This window comes from Podarcis erhardii (genome assembly GCF_964252035.2).
Source record: "Podarcis erhardii genome assembly, chromosome: 7".
Classification (NCBI taxonomy): domain Eukaryota; kingdom Metazoa; phylum Chordata; class Lepidosauria; order Squamata; family Lacertidae; genus Podarcis; species Podarcis erhardii.
Genome location: NC_138511.1, coordinates 74,794,736 through 74,811,921, shown reverse-complemented (window position 1 = coordinate 74,811,921; position 17,186 = coordinate 74,794,736). Strand labels below are relative to the sequence as shown.

The 17,186-nt window shown below is 49.8% G+C and overlaps 1 protein-coding gene across 3 annotated transcripts; it reads right to left on the bottom strand.

The window, feature by feature from the left end:
* Positions 1–694: 694 nt before the first annotated feature.
* LOC309345756 (leucine-rich glioma-inactivated protein 1-like) lies at positions 695–16,273 on the bottom strand. Of its 3 annotated transcripts, none has more exons than XM_081869108.1 (9): positions 15,505–16,271; positions 13,820–13,891; positions 11,112–11,183; positions 9,902–9,973; positions 9,172–9,243; positions 7,598–7,767; positions 5,539–5,703; positions 3,899–4,473; positions 695–2,452 (listed from the first exon to the last, which is right to left on the bottom strand). In XM_081869108.1, the coding sequence occupies exons 1-9, from the start codon at positions 15,696–15,698 to the stop codon at positions 2,147–2,149; spliced, it is 1,698 nt and encodes a 565-aa protein (XP_081725234.1). In that variant the 5' UTR covers positions 15,699–16,271; the 3' UTR covers positions 695–2,146. The 3 variants fall into 3 exon arrangements, with proteins under 3 accessions (XP_081725234.1, XP_081725235.1, XP_081725236.1); XM_081869109.1 differs by having other exon boundaries at positions 3,899–4,407; XM_081869110.1 differs by lacking the exon at positions 11,112–11,183 and having other exon boundaries at positions 15,505–16,273.
* Between the last annotated feature and the right edge of the window lie 913 nt (positions 16,274–17,186).

Genomic DNA, 17,186 nt, shown 5'->3' with positions numbered 1-17,186 from the left:
CTGAAGTCTCTCAGCCTCACTCACCTCACAGAGTGTTTGTTGTGGGGGAGGAAGGGAAAGGAGAATATTAGCCGCTTTGAGACTCCTTCAGGTAGTGATAAAGCAGGATATCAAATCCAAACTCCTCCTCCTCCTCCCGTTTCAGAATTGGTTCTAGCTTTGTACATCCTCCAGCCAACATGGTGACTTCTGGATGTTGCTGAACTGCAACTCCCATCAACCCCAGGGAGCCTATCCATAGCCAGGAATTACGTGAGTCGTCCGCAGCATGGGGAGGACCAAAGGTTTCTTATGCCTGCTGTACCCAGTAGCAGAGGCACCAGTGCCAGTGGCTAGGGATCACGATTGGACAGTGTTTTTGTGCTCATGTCTTGCTGGAAACCAGTGCATTTTGCTGGCCACTTTGGGAACACAATATTGGGATTAGGTGGGCCTTTGGCCTGATCCTGCAGGGCTCTCATGTTCTTGAACTTGCAGGAAGTTTCCTGGAAAATGCAACCGTGGCAACACAGCAGTGCACTCTCTTCAGAGTAACTTCTCCCCTGCTCCCCCCATGGAGTCTAGCATGCAACAACCCTGGCAGCACAGTACAGTTGTGCCTGGGCACCCCCTCTCCTGGATATGATTTCTGGCACAACCCACCTGTTGTTGCAGTTGGGAAGCAGGCGCACAGCAAACAATACTACTCACGAGCCCACGAACAATATACTATTTTTATTTACATTGGTCGCATGTTGTGGGACCCCCACGTCATGAATGGGAGACAGAAGAAGGCGGCGGTCTGCCTCTGTCGGAGAAGCAGCCTCTGCCCAGGTGATGCCAGCTCAATATCCTCATGATTCCAGTAAGAGCATGTACTCCTTGCAGGCCAGTGCTGCCCACTACTGGAAGAAGGTTGATGGATTTGAACAACATGCTGGTTATTTACAGGTAAAAGGATAAATGCTGTACTTAAGATGCATGGCAGATCTCCCTGGAGCCTTTCTCAGTTCTGTAGTCTCCTTTGCTCACCCATCCTATCAGTGAGTCCAGCCTACCCTGTGCCCCCTTGGTTTTCTCCCCTGACCCACATCAAAAGGAGCAGGGGTACCTCATGTGCTTGAAAGCTAAGCTTGTGCTTTAGTTGTGCTTTAAGAACCAGACACTGTGTAGTGCCTAAAAATATTCAAAAAACCATAAGACTGAAAACGGCCATTAAAAACACATTTGTTGCAACCCAGCAGTCAATAATTGCAGGTGTCTCATTGAATGCCATTGACACTTGCTTCCATAGAACCATACATGGAATTCTGCAATTTTGTCTCAATGGAAACCTAGAATGGGACTTTGCAGCAGCCGATTAAATGTCACGGATTTCAATGACATAGCGCAATCCTAGACCCAGGTGTAGGTCCCATTGAGTTCCACGGGTCATGCTCCCAGATAAGTGGGTATAGGGTTGCAGCTTACCTTTTGCTGGATTGCACAAATTTTATTTAGAAAACAACAACCATGCATTTGAAAAGGAGGGGAAATAATTTGTAGTAAAAACAACAAGCGAGCAGAGAAAATAAGCAAGGAGTAACGGTTTGCACTGAACCCTTTTTAAAAAAGACAATAAAAGTTGACTTGGGGAGGGAAAACACAAGCCTTCATCCACGTTAGTGAGGGGGAACGGTATTTAAATGGAGAGCATCCATGCTTTAAGCGGGGGGAAACGACCAGGAACAAAATTCGGATTGATTTTAAGCAAGGTTTGCTTCTCCAAATATGCACGCCCCCATCCGTGAAGATGCTCAGTTTAGCCCCACTGCAAAGCATTGTGGGCTTTTGGTCCTGCAATCTCCAACATCCTTTGTTCTAGCAGTTGTTTTTTGTTTAAAGCATTCTGTGGACTGTTCCTGTTGCCATTACTTTCACGTGCTAGTGAATTGTGGCTGTTCAGTTTGCCTGTCTTCCACCGACTGGCTAGCTGTTACCCAGTCCTCTCCACCCTTCTCTGCCACTGGAGAATTGCTCTCAGCAGCGTCTTGCTTCCTGTCCTGCCTTCCTAGTAGTTGCCTCTGGCACTGCACTTCCTCCAGGGGCTGGCTCCTCTCCTGCCCTTCCTCTCACCCATGGTGGCTGCCTCTTATCCTTGACACCCCCAACCCCACCACCGCCAGGCTCAGGCACTCTGATCGTTGATGACATGCCGGTAGATATGTGTTTGGCCCTTGAAGCTGGAGGCGATGAGGAAGTCCTGGTTGTCGATGCTGAGGTGGGCGAAGGAGCGCGGGGCCTGGGTGCTCAGCTCTTGGAAGTGCTGGAAGAGCCCTGTGACGGGGTCGTAGAGGTACACTTTGCTGAAGGAGTAGTCATTGCCTAGGAAGGCGTAGCGGTAACCGGCGATGCTCAGCGGCTGGAAGACCATGGAGCCGCGGGAAGGCATCTGCTGGACATCTCGGAACATGGAGCCGTCCCAGTGCATCACCTGTGGGTGGCAGAGAGCAACGTGAGCTCAGGTGCCCTTGGGAAGATGGAGACTCCAGCAAAGTGCAACACAGGGTTGGATATCCTTGGCCTCGGCCCAGGATACCTAAAGGAGCGTCTCCACCCCCATCATTCAGCCTGGACACTGAGGTCCAGCTCCGAGGGCCTTCTGGCGGTTCCCTCCCTGTGAGAAGTGAGGTTACAGGGAACAAGGCAGAGGGCCTTCTTGGTAGTGGCGCCTGCCCTGTGGAACACCCTCCCATCAGATGTCAAGGAAATAAACAGCTATCTGGCTTTTAGAAGACATCTGAAGGCAGTCCTGTTTAGGGAACATTAATGTTTGATGCTTTATTGTATTTTTAATATTTTGTTGGGAGCTGCCCAGCGTGGCTGGGGAAACCCAGCCAGATGAGTGGAGTATAAAACAACAACAACATTAATGATATAATATTATCATATCCTACTTCTAATTGAGCCAAGAACTGGGTGATTGATGTACTTACAAAGACCGTGACCAGGACAGGATAACAAATTCATTCATTTCTTACCAGTCACTAGAATGTGGGCAGTCTCACGTAGGGAACTGATGGGTTTGGGACTGATAAGCCATGGTTTATTGGGTCAAGTGTAGGCCTTGTGCCTCGGTAGCTCCTTACTCCCTTGCATAAAGAACCACTCTTTGTCCTTTTCTGTATAAAGCACGACAGGTGCTTGAAGATGCTGCCATATCATAGTCTCCATTCTAAACACACTCAGTTTCTTCAACACAGGACCATCTTTACTGCCCTCCTCTGAACCGCAACCAATTTGTCTACTACTTTCTTAATGTGCAGCACCCAGAAATGGGCACTTTACACCAGATAAGGTCTGGTTAATGTGGAATAAGTGGCATTTCTTTGCCGTGGCTTGGAAACTGTGGTTCTACTAATGCAGCCTAATGTGTCTGAAAGCAGACTTCAGGAGCACTCCATATCTACTTCCCTGCTCAGGGCTTCCTTTACCTCTAGGCTGCCAGGTTCAACACCCACCACACCTCAACATTCAGAAACATGCAGTGCTGTACATGAGAGTGGACCAAGGGCAGTTTCAACACCTTTCCACTGAGCATAAGCACATTCCCCCACTGCAGGCGTGAAGAAACCCTGGCCCTCTAGACCAGTGTTACCCAAACTTGGGTCTCCAGCTGTTTTAGGACCACAATTCCCATCCTACCTGACCATGGCCCCTGTTAGCTAGGGATGATGGGAGCTATAGTCCAACAACAGCTTGGGAGATCCAAGGTTGGGAAACCCTGCTCTAGGCATTGTTCAACTACAACTGCCATTGCCCACGCTTGCTGGGGCTGATGGGAACTGTAGCTGTAGCAACATCTGGAAGGCCAAAGATTCCCCACACCTGTCCTACTGAGAAGCAAATTGGGACTTGGTGATGATTCTGCCAGCCTCACCTTGGAGTCACCAAGGAATCGCGTCAGGCAAACGTAGACATCCTCCTTGACTTTGAAGTGCTTGACGGCATAGACATCGTCCATGTCAGGGATATCTGTGCGGCGGACAAACTGCTGCTTATTCCACTGGTAGACGACGGGGCGCTGAGAGCTGCTGGCCAAGATGAGGTGGGGTTTGCCAGCAATCTCTAGGAACTCAGCATCTGTGTCACGATACCAGGGGTGCAGAGACTGATGCGAGTAGAAGCCATGCCCGTTCCAGCGATACAGGGTAGTGGAGCCGGCCTTGGAGCTGTCGGCCATGATGAAATACCAGTCTCCCTCTACGCGGAAGACCTCAATGTCGTTGGGCTTGCGGATGCGGGAGCCGTCAATGGCCTGCATGTGCACAAAGCCCCCCGCCGCCGCTTCGTGCCGCTTGTAGATATGCGAGCCTCCGAACAGCTGAGCCACTACCACAAAGAGGTGGCTGTCGATCACCAGGGGTTTGCAGACCACCGTGGACGAGCCTAGGAAGTGGAGACGGTGTGGAGAGAACGAATGGTGACCTGCTCCTTTGCGTGATGTTAGAGAGGCTACAGTTGAAAGAAACAGCAGCTATGGAGAAGGCCCAACGGAACACAGACAAAATGGCGGATGGGTGGGCAAGTGTTCAGTGTCATACTACAGAGACATGGAAGTCTTCTCTGGCTTCCGTAAGAAGGGAAACATGAATGATCTTTAGGGCTGGGCAATATCTGGTTTTCAACATTGTGATATATTACCAGCTAAACATTGTGATATCTATCTATATCTATTCTATCTATCTATCTATCTATCTATCTATCTATCTATCTATCATCACGATGTCTGAAATAAGGATGGAGCTATGTAAAGACATTGGGCTGGCTTCACGGTTTCCCCCTGCATTGCGATTTTTGCATGGTGCGCACACACAAACATCATGCTTCGCGATATATTGGCAGGTCAAAAATTATGAAGCCTATGTCACAATACGGACCTCAAAGTGGATGATACATTGATATATCACCCAGCCCTAATGATCTTATCGGTTTCTTAGAGGATAAAAACACAAGTGAAATGTAGAACATAGGTAGGGAACTTGCATTCCCCCAGATCTTGCTAGGCTACACCTCCCACCATGTCTGACCATTGGCCATGCAGGCAAGGGCTTATGGGAATTGGAGTCCAACAATGTCTGGGAGTGTGTGAACGGGTTCGCCATCCCTGACCTCACACCTCAAACCCCAGCCAGCCTATTTAACACTAGCAGCTACATCAGAGGAGGTTCTTCCCTTGCTGCACCTGGGACACAATGAGCCTTCCTACAAATATTAACTCTCAAGCTTTCTCCCACACTCATGTATTGCTGCTGACCTTGCCCACGAATAAGGAGCATAGAAAACCGCTTTTACTTTCTGATCATCTAGTCCAGTATTGTCTGCAATGATTGACAGCAGCTCTCCAGGGATTCAGGCAAGGGAACCTTCCCAGTCCTACCTGGAGATGCTGGGGATTGAACCAGGGACCTTCGGCATGTAAAGCCGATGCCCTACCACTGGGCTAAAGCTCTTCTGCTTCCCAGGATGTAAGACAGGGTCTCTAATAGAGTCAGGAGAGGAAGTGGGTGCATAGCTCACCGTTAATGCTGGCATAGGTGCGGAATTTCCCGGCCACGTGGTCCCACTCCAAGAAGCTACAGCGGCCAGTGAAGGGCTGGGCAATGACCAAGTTCTGTTCCTTGTTGTTCATGAAGGTTTCAACCGAGAGCGACTGCTCAGGTAGCGTGTCGAAGAGAACAAGGTCTGCAGGAAAGAGGGTGGAGGTTAGAACTAGAACAGGAAAGGACCTCCTCCACTTCCATTTGCTTCAACTGTCCTGAGTGGGGACAACTCAGCTGGCTGAAACACTATTAATCAATAAGGGCATGTTCCCCAGGCTTGCCTTAAATGCCCACTCACCCACATCATAGGCTCTCTGTATTTATTTACAGTACTGCTTTTAAACCCTCAGGCACAAGGGCTGAATGACACCTTTTTTATCTGCGTCTCAGAACTCTCTCTAATCAACTTTAAAAGACCATGGCCACCACATCTCATGGTGGCAAATCCCACCAGGTGACAAGAGTGTTTCCTTTGGTCTGCCCTGCACTGATGCCCCAAAAATTCAATTGGACAATCCCAACTTCTGGTGCAGGGTTTCTCAAACATGGGTCTCCAGCCGTTTTTGGACTACAACTCCCATCATCCCAAGCTAACAGGACCAGTGGCCTGGAATGATGGGAACTGTAATCCAAAAACAGCTGGAGACCCAAGTCTGGGAAACCCTGTTCTAGTCATTTGAAAGGAGAAAAGCTTCTCCTCTATCCTCTTTCCACCTACACCATGTATATTCTTGATCATGTTTGTCACCCATGAAGAACCTAAGAACCATAAAAGGAGTCATCCTAGATCAGACCGAAAGGCTTATCTCAGGGGTGAGGAACCTGTGACTCTCCAGATGATCCTGGACTACAAATCCCATCATCCCTAACTGCTGGCCATCCTGGCTGGGCTGATGGAAGTTGGAGTCCACCAACCTCATGAGGTTCAAACCCCTCAAGTATTCAAGTCCAGTATCCCAAAACAGATGACATTAAGAATCCCACAAACAGGGCCTTGAATGCAAGGTGAAGCTGACAACAACAACAACAACAACAACAACAACAACAACAACAACAACAACAACAACAACAACATTTATACCCCACTAATCTGGCTGGGCGGCCTCCAGCAAAATATAAAGTAAAAACATAATAAAATGTCAAACATTAAAAACTTCCTGATACAGGGCTGCCTTCAGATGTCTTCTAAAAGATGTGTAGTTCTTCATCTTCTTGGCATCTGATGGGCAGGCAACCTGACTCCTCAATCAGCAAACACCTGCTATATGTGAAAACCATTGGTGCCAACTCCCTGGGGCCCTGGGTGCCTGAGCACCCATAAAATTCCCATGAAGGTGCCGGGCACCCACAAATTTTGGTGCCAGGGCCTTGCACGATCAATGGCCCCGGGTACCCACAGTCGCGGAGCCAAGCTGGCACTCCTGTTGAAAACAATGACAGGAGAGTGGCAGAAGAGAACAGACTGGAGGGGCTGGAATAAGAGGACAGGGAATCCCAAAAGAACTGTAGCAGGTTGGGGTTCTTGTTTATTTTGCATATTTATATACTGCTTTGCATCAGACGAGACCCAAAAGTGGTTTACAAAATCAGTGGCGGAGCAAGCTGATTGGGCCCCTGGGGTGGTGCATGGGCCCTGTGCCCAGGGGTGGGGCCAGCCATCTGTGGGGTGGGGCCAGCCGGGGCAGGACACTCCGTGGGGCCTCCAAGGAGTCTGCCTGTCTCCTCCCATTCAGCTGCCCTACAGCTGAGGGGAAGGCGGCGAGCGAACCGTTTGGGGCAGCGTGGAGCCTGCGGGCACCCAAGCCACTGCATCACTCCCCGGAGAGGCGCATGGCTCCGGTACACTGCAGGCCCTGCAGTCAGTGCTGCCCAGCATTTTGTCACCCCCCTCAGTGGTGACACCTGGGCTGGCCCGCCCCCACCGCGCCCCCTTCCTCCACCTCTGTACAAAATGTCTTCGGCCGTCCTTGAGTGAAGGTGGTGGTGGGGATCCTCTTCCAGGTGGGGGAAGCACAGGGAAGAAAGCGATGACCTACCTGTAGTGATGCAGTTGAAGCCTGCAGGGCGGAGGTCGCTGATTTTGGTGCGGTTCAGCTCTGGCGGTGACCGGCACTCCATGGGCTCCACCTGGGCGTTGGTCTCGCCCAGCCACTCCACCAGCCATTTGAGTTTGCAGTCGCAGTGGAAAGCGTTCCCCCGCAAGTCCCTGCCAGGAAAGTTTGGGACCAACACTAGGGTGAGGGCAGCTGAAATGTGGACCTAGGCCCAGCCAGTGTTATCATTATTAGATTAGATACCTGCATTGATGGGGGCTGGACTAGATGACTCTCAGGGTCCCTTCCAATTCTACAGTTCTATGGAGTTTCAGTTCAAAAGCTTCTGAAGGGCACCATGTTGGCTATCCCTGCCCTCTTCCCTTGTCCCGCCCCAGCCTTGCTCCCTCCCCTCTTACACAAAAAAGTCAACTTTGGCATCCTTTTGTAATTAGGTTAGGATGGTGAACATAGCTTGGGGTGGCACTGTTTTGAAAACTGTCGCTGCTTCAGCAACTGTGCCCACAATTAGCCGAGCAAATTAATCTCCACCCACGCAGAGCTTGTGACATTCGGTCCTCCTCTTTGGCTTTCCTTTGCAAGAGACTCCAATGCGCTTTTGACTTCACTCCTTGCCAGCAGCGGAGAGGTAACTGAATCACTATGAGCTTTTAGAATCCAAGAATTGTAGAGTTAGAAGGGATTCCACCCCCTGCGATGCAGAAATCTCCACTGAAGCATCTGTGACAGATGGCCATCCAACCTCTGCTTAAAAACCTCCAAGGAAGGAGACTCTACAACCTCCCAGGAAAGACCATTCCACTGTCAAACAGCTCTTACTGTCAGAAAGTTCTTCCTAATGTTTAGCCAGAATCTCCTTTCTTGTATTTTGAAGCCACTGTTCCGAGTGCCGCCTCCAGAGCAGGAGAAAACAAGCTTGTTCCATCTTCCATATGACAGCCCTTGATATATTTGAAGATGCTTATCGTATTTCCTCTTATCCAGACTAAACATACCCAGCTCCTTCAACCATTCCTCATAAGGCTTGGTTTCCAGACTCTTGATCTTCTTGGTCACCCTCCTCTGCATACATTCCAGCTTGTCAATATCCTTTTTAAATTGTGGCGCCAGAACTGGACACAGTATTCCAGGTGTGGCGGAATATGACTTCCCTATGCTTCTGATGAGGAAGCCTAAAATAGCATTAGGGGTTTTGTTTTGTTTTGTTTTGCTGCTGCATCACACTGTCGACTCATGTTAAGCTGTTAGACAACGTTAGCTATTTCAAGAGCATTCCTTCTGACTTGTTTGTGAGGTTAGATGAACTTGTGCCAAAGCAAATATCGTCCTGTGCTTTCTCATGCATTCCCCCCTCACTTTTATTATGGCAAGACGTCTGATCTTTTGAGGGAAGGGGGTTAATAGCGCAAGACCACCCAACCAACTCTAATGGTGGCAACCTGACTTTGCCAGGAAGCAACTGAATCCCACCCAAAATTAGTGACTGCCAGGAAGTGCCCCACATCCCCCATGTACTCCACACCCACAACCCTCCTCCCCCTTAGCCCCACACTCACACTGAAGTCAAAGCATCTAAGCCCTGGAACAGGTTCCTTGGTAAGGTCTGCAGGTTATTGTTAGCCAAATTCCTGTGGGCAAGAAGAAGAAGAAGAGTTTGGATTTGATATCCCGCTTTATCACTACCCTAAGGAGTCTCAAAGCGGCTAACAACCTCCTTTCCCTTCCTCCCCCACAACAAACACTCCATGAGGTGAGTGAGGCTGAGAGATTTCAGAGAAGTGTAACTAGCCCAAGGCCACCCAGCAGCTGCATGTGGAGGAGCGGGGAAGCGAACCCGGTTCACCAGATTACAAGTCCACCGCTCTTAACCACTACACCACACTGGCAGGGAAAGCACTTAAAAGGAAGGCAACGTACACATCCTCAGTTTGCGGGGCTGGGGAAGGAGAACTTTGCAGTGGAAGTGAAGGAAACACAGTTTAAATAAAGGGGATGTGTATTAGGAACCAAGAGGGTCTGCAAAAGACGTTTTGCTACTGGTCACGAATGATGGGAGTTGGATTTGGGGACGCTGGGAGCAGTGAGGGATGATGAGAACAGTCTGGAAGCTGGAATCCAACATCATTTGGAAATCTGGTGTTTGGGGAAAATGCAAGGAAGTGTAAGGTGGAGAGCAGGAGAGGACAAGTATGGAGATGTGTGGCGGCTGGATGCCATGTTGGGAAGTGAGATTGTTTGGGTTAAGGGCTAGACTGGAATTAGGAGTGGGTCAAAAAAATCACTCACAGGTAGAGGAGGTTCTTGAGACCTCGGAAGGCGTTCTTAGAGATTGCTTCAAGCCTGTTTTGCTCAATGAACCTACATGTGGAAAGAACAATTAAGTCACAATTCGGGAAGACAGCAGTGGAGGGACAACTAAAGGGGAAACAAGGTAGCCAGCCTCAGAAGTTTAATGGTGATATTCATAGCTTCAAGGGATGGAGCAGGGACAGGGGGCAAAGGGGGTTAGAAGCCTGAAATGGCAAATCTTATCTATAAAACCTATATGTGCTGGATCCAGGCACAGAGGCTCATACCTTCCTATCTCATCTCTCTCACACTCTGAATTCCTCTCTTGCTTCTGGCTTAGTGGCAAACCATAGTTTAGTGGCCTGAACCAGACCAATCCATGGTTGGTGTAAGCCACAGTTTTCCTACAAACCACAGTTTTGGACCGGGTTTGCATTCCTGGTTTGTTGAAGGCAATTCGTGGTTTGCCCAGGCCACAGGTTGCCCAGTTTGGATGTAACAGCAAACTGTGGATTGCTGCTACATCAGAAGGAAACCAGAGAGTGTGAGGAGTAGTGTGGAAGGTGTAGTGAATGTGAGAGCACAGAGGCTCATTTACATAATTCTTGGTACCGCATCTGGTTTGAGGTCACATCTGAACTAGCCGAAAGAGGTTGCAAACCTATCTTTCACTATTATTATTATTATTATTATTATTATTATTATTATTATTAAGCTTCTATACCACCCTTCATCTGAAGATCACAGGGCATTTTACAATATAAAAACACATAAATACATACCATAATAACAAACAAAACCAATATCCCACACCCCAGTTTAAAAGGCCATATAGATTGTTTAATTAGCCTATTATTATTTATGTAAATATGAATAATTTCTATTAATTTATTAAATCATACCATTATGCACATTTAAAACAGCATGTTTCCTTTCAAAAAAATTCACTGATGTTGTAGTCTATGGAAGTGTACTTGAAGTTAAGCGAAGATTAAGTAACAAAATTAAAGCGTAGTCAACTAGGGAGATCTTTAATAAGTTGTCCTCTTTTAATATGGATTCACCTCCTAAAGTGACTCAAGCTTACCCCAAATATCCATCCCAACCCCTTACCCTCCTGGGTCATTTATGCCTAGCCCCACTCCACCCCACCCCCAAAGCGCATGGCTGCCCCCAACCCTCCCCTGATGCCCCCTTGCACACTCACAAGTACTCCAGGTGTATGAGTCCCACAAAGGCGTCGTCCCCGATCAGTTCCAGGGAGTTGTAAGTGATCAAGCTAGGGGTTGGGGGATTGGGGGAAGAAGCAGGCAGGTCAGACACTGGGGCATACGACGGGGACGGTAACCAAGTCTGGGATGGAAGACAGGGAGCAGGGCTTGCGACCCAAATCACTGCATCTTGCATCAAGGTGCCCTCTAGGTTTGGGAGGGCATGGTAGCAAGGCTTACTGTCGCTACCGTCCAAAAGAGTTAAAACACACTCACAATCTGGTGTTCCTATGGTGGGCGAAAGAGGACTCAGTGGGGAGCTATCTCACTAGTACCAAGACCTTGGTCTACTCGCAGCTGGAAGGTCATCAGGAAGGAAAGGGCCCTGCCAATCACCCCTTAGCTGTAATGGAGAGATCTAGTGGGGTGCCCAGAGTGTTATGCCAGAGCATCCTGCACCAGCCCCACCCTTGCTCTTGTCATTAGCTAGAGCTCAGCACATGGGCATAGCCAGGATTTTTGTTGGGGGGGGCAGGACTTTTATTGGGGGGGCAGAACCGACGTGATTGGTCAGTTAGTTAAGTATTTCTATTGTTTTACTTGATTGGGGGGGGGGGGAGCTGGCCCTCCTGCGCCCCCTGCCTACGCCCATGGCTCGGCAGGGTTTGGCCCCCAAATCTGCTCTTCAACCCAAGGGATCAAGGTTGGAATATGTGACAGAATGACAGAGAAAACAGTGACTTGGAGCATGAACAGAATATGCATTTCTTTGTAGAACATGTGTGGGCCATTTCTATCCACACACCTGCAGTTAGGGGACTTCCAGATCAAAGGTTCAGGATTCATATGGGTACATTCTCTCTCTCTCTCTCTCTCTCTCTCTCTCTCTCTCTCTCTCTCTCTCTCTCTCTCTCTCTCATTAAGCACTGCTATCATGCCAATGAGAAACTTCCTCCGCCCTGCACCAGCGCAGATTGGAACGAAGGCCTTTGCTCACTATTTCCATCCCACTTGGCTCTTCTTGCGGTGCGTGAGATTCTCTCACCCACCCCTTAAGCAGGAGTAGGGCACAAGCAAGTATCCATGAAAATTGTACAAATACAATTGCACAGATGTGAGAAAGACATGCTCACGGGGGGCACACACAGACACACCAACGGACACCATCACATGTACCGCAAAATCAAGTGTCGGCACTAACCCACAAGCCCAATCTTGTGAAACTGTACAAGTTCCCTCCTGAAATCCACACTCACAGGAGCATCTGCAAACAGTCACTGATAAGGCTGATCAATTTCAGGGCTCCAGTTACAGATAGGTAGCCGTGTTGGTCTGCCATGGTCAAAACAAAATAAAAAAATTCCTTCCAGTAGCACCTTAAAGACCAACTGAGTTAGTTCTAGGTATGAGCTTTCGTGTGCATGCACACTTCTTCAGATACACTGAAACAGAAGTCACCGGACCTTTCTATATAATTTCAGGGCTGCTATTGTTGATTAATGGTTCAAGTTTAAGCCAATTAACTGATGGATGAGTTGATGAAATCTGTATTAATTTGCAGAAAGATAACCTTTGTTCTGAAGAGAAGCATTTTTTAAGACAGTGCACACATTTGTTGCAACCATAGCTGTCAACTTTTCCCTTTTCTTGCGAGGAATCCTATTCGGAATAAGGGAATTTCCCTTAATAAAAGGGAAAAGTTGACAGCTATGGTTGCAACAGACATTGTTTTTGGAGAGGCATTCCGCCTGATGTCTCTTACACTGGAGGAAATGCCTCTTTTGCGATGTTACTTTTATAAAAATATAAATGTGTATAACAAATTCCCTGAGCACCTTTTACTAACTTCCAATGACCTTTCTAACTGACAAATTGACTAAACCAGCCTTCCAAACCTGTTGTCCTCCAGATGTTGTTTAACTCCCATCAGCCCCCAACCACCATGGCCAATGGTCAGGGATGATGGGAGTTGGAGCGCAAAACATTTGCAGGCCACCAGGTTGGGCTAGAGAAGGCAGCTAGGTGGATAGACTCACATACTTCTGGGGAACTTTTGGCCCAGCAGATGTGGCTGAGCTATGGGCAACTATGGGATTGCAGTGCTCATCTTGCTTTCAGGCCGAGGGAGCCGGCGTTTGTCCACAGACAGCTTTCTGGGTCATGTGGCCAGCATGACTAAACCACTTCTGGCTCAACTGAACACTGTGATGGAAACCAGAGAGCACGAAAATGCCGTTTGCCTTCCCACCGCAGTGGTACCTATTTATCTACTTGCACTGGTATGCTTTCGAACTGCTAGGTTGGCAGGAGCTGGGACAGAGCAACAGGAACTCACCCCGTCGTGGGGATTCGAACCACCGACCTTCTGATCGGCAAGTCCAAGAGGCTCAATGGTTTAGACCACAGTGCCAACTCCCATCAGACACAGCAAGCATGGTCAGGGATGATGGCAGCTGTAGCTCAGTCTCCTCTGGAGGGCCAAAGGTTCCCCACACCTGCTCTGTGCATATCCAAAAGCAAGAGGCAGCGAAAGAGTACAAATTGACCTAAGGAGATTCACCGTCGCTGGGCGACACACAGGCTGAAAGGGAGGTTTACGGGAACAGCTTCTCATGTGGCTCACACACATGGAGAAAACAAAAGGCATGCCAGGCATTGTCTATCCACACACACCACTCACAACCGAGGTGTCAGGAATCCTTACAGCAGCTGGAGAGATGGCACCTGTTGAAAGCTGCCAGCTAAGATCTCGGTGAATCCTGAGCGAATTAGAGACCTGCAGAGAGAGGAAGGAGCGAGAGGGGGAGGAAAGAGAAAGGAAGGGTGGGTGGAAAGTGGATGATGTGAGGAAAGATGTCAGCTGCAGGCAGCCTGGCAGCACCAGCAAGCCCCATGAAGGATGGCACAGTCAGCCCCAAACTGAGCCTGCCCAGACTTGAAGGAGCTCAAACCCCAAAGCATCCTGACCACAGAACTCTAAAAAAAAAACAGCGTTTCAAAGCCCAAACGTTGTTGTCTTCCCACCACCACCCATAAAAAACCCCTTCATTGCTGCACAGAGAGAGCTGAGCTGAAATATGCCTCTGTTTTTTTTATGCAGCAGCTAGAGTGGTTGTGTGTTTCTGTGGAATGTCTCTAAGCTTTCCTGGAGTACACATTGTGTTTAAACCTAGGGTTCCTGTACTCACTTCCAAGGGTCTCCAGGGAGCTGCATGCCTGCATCTCTGCAACAGCAGAGCAATCCCTGAGAGATCTGCAGATGTTTTCACCTGCAAGTTATCTCTCCAGTCTATGGGGTGGGGGCGAGCGCTTGAGGCACACCTTGGATAGACTCTTGTCCTGACCCTTGGATGCCACCGCTGGAGGTAGCAGCTGGGCAGTGTAGCAGCCACTAGAGGTGTTGCTCTAGGGAACAGGCAAGGGATCTAAGGCCCCGAGGGCACATTCTTGGGCTCGCCAATCCAGTACAATTTGGGAAGGAGATGATTCTTCTCCCCCACACGGGTTCAAAGCGCTGGGTCCCCGAAACCTTCCAGATTCCCCACAGCTAACCACCAAGGATCCACCATCACTGCACCACACAGCCATGTGGAGAGGGGAGAAGCAGGGCATCCACCTTTATGTGCTGCCAAAAATCGTTTTGCAATTAGAAATGAATAAATGTGCTAAACGATGCCAAGCAGGGAAATCAACATCCAACCAGAACTACTGGCAGGGAAGGAAATGGAGGGTGGGTGGGAGAGCACACCCCAAGGGCTGGTTGCTGATTCTCACAGGCAATAACCCTCCCCACGGTGGCGGCCCCATGTCCAGGGTTCCGATGTGGGGGGAGAGGGCAGTTAAAAAAGAGCCATTCACCTTTCTTTTTGGGAGAGTCCCTCACCCATCCTTAAGGGGCTGTTTTTCGAAGGCTGGTGGGGCAGGGGAGCCGGGTGAAATTGAGAGGGCGGGGGAGTCAAGGGAGTCTGTAGATAGCACCCCCTCCTCTAAATTATTAAAGTCCTGACCCCAAACTTTTAGGAGATGAACCCCCTAGCCCAGCCCCTCCTCAATGAACTGGAGCCACCCTGAATCAAGTGTAAACCTAAGCAAATTATCTATCATCTATCTATCATCTATCTATCTATCTATCTATCATCTATCTGTCTGTCTATCTATCTATCTATCTATCTATCTATCTATCTATCCATCTATCTATATCTATCTCCTTTTTAACCCCCTGCTGCCCACCTTCTCCAAGCAAGGGGTGCTCGAGGATATGCATGTATTCGGCCTGCTTGTAAGGGAAAGGGAAGCGGGGTTTCTGCGTGGAGTGGGGGGCGACATTCCCCGAGCCCCTCCACCGCCTCCAATCCCCCCCACCCGCACCCCGGAGAGAAGGTCGCTTACAGGGAGAAGAGGTTCTGGGGCAGGTCTCGTGGGATCTCCTTGACCCTCTCGCAGATGGCCGTGTCCTTGAAGCAGGTGCAGCCCCCCGGGCACTTGCGCTTGGGGTACTTTCGGCCGCCGCTGCCCGGCCCGGCCAGGAGCAGCAGCAGCAGCAGCGGGGCGCCGGCGCCGCCGAGCCCCAGGCGCCAGCCCATCCTCCAGCCTCGCAGGGGCCCCAGGCGAGCAGCCCGGCCGGCGGGGCGCCTTCCCGGCGGCGGAGGCTCTGCTTTCCCCGCTCGCGCAAAGCGACCGGTCGCGTCCGCGTGGGCCCTAATCCCGAGGCGGCAGCGCCTTGCTCCGCGCTCCCGCAGTCATGGTCTCGCCGGCCTCCGCGGTGGCGTGCAAGGCGCCTTCTCCGCAGCCTGCGCCTGGATCCGGCAATGGGTCCCTTTTCGACTCCCTTTCGGCGGCGCAGAAGCTCCCGGGTTACCGCCGCCTGCGGATCTTGCAATCCGCTTTGCCTGCGGCTCTGATTGCTGTGATCGCTAAAGATCTAAGTGTATGTATATATAGATAGATAATCAATCGACTTCTCCACCTAGGAGAGAAACGAAATAGAATCAGCTAATCGATTTGGGGCTGATAGGAAAGATCTAACCCCAAACAGCCATTCTTCTAAGTGCATGCAGCCCGTTGCACCCGTTTCCCTCTCCGCTCCTTCCTCCCTTTCTCTCTGCTCCGCTCTTGTCTCCGCAGATACATCACCGCCGCGTGTACACACGCGCACACACAGAGAGACCAGAGAGAGAGCGAGAGAGAGCGAGAGAAAGCTGCCAACCAATAGGAATGCAAGCTCCCGGCTGGCACAGCTACCAACCTACAGTGGGGAGGCAAATGAGATTGGAGGGAAAGGAGGAGATGGGGAATCATTATTGTCACCCAGCACATCAAAACTCTGGAATTTGCTTCCGCAAGAGGTAGTGATGGCCGCTAGCTCGAGAGAGGATTGGACTAATTCATGGCGGATAATGGCTAGCACTAGCCAACGCGACTGCGTGTCAGCTCCACTTCCCACAGGCATATGCCTGGTCACTGTCAGAATAGGATGATGGAGAAGCTGGGTCTCGGGCCTGATTCAAGCAGGGCCCTTCTAACGCTCTTCTGCAATGAGCAAGAGGGGCCCCAATTCAGGGTTGGCCCAAGTTGTTTTGCCCTCTGAAGCAAAGGACAACATAGGGGCCTCTCTTGTGTTGAGAAGTTGACTAGCCTGGCTGCTGGATCTTCAGCACTGGTGTCAGGATAGCGTCCTCCACACAGCACCTGAAGACAGCAGCTCAGTGCAGGGCAAGCCATGTAGCCTATACAGTGGAAGATGGTCCTAGAGCTTAAGATGAACAACCAGGGAATTGCTGTTGCTCCCCAATATTTGCCACCTGAGGACATTCTCCTCACTTTGCCTAATGGTAGGGCTGGCCCTCTGAATACATATTACCACCTAAAACAAGTGAGAGGGGGGGCATTAAATCCCCAGAGTGTAAAATTATCTAACTGCACAGCTGGTGTTGCCTTCACAAAAATCATATGGGTGACACTGATCTTCCTGGGTGTGAGATTAGATCTCAGAACAAGAGTTCCATGTTCATTCTATTAATCACATGTCTGTATCTCACAGTCCCTACCGGAAGTGCAGATTAACACACACA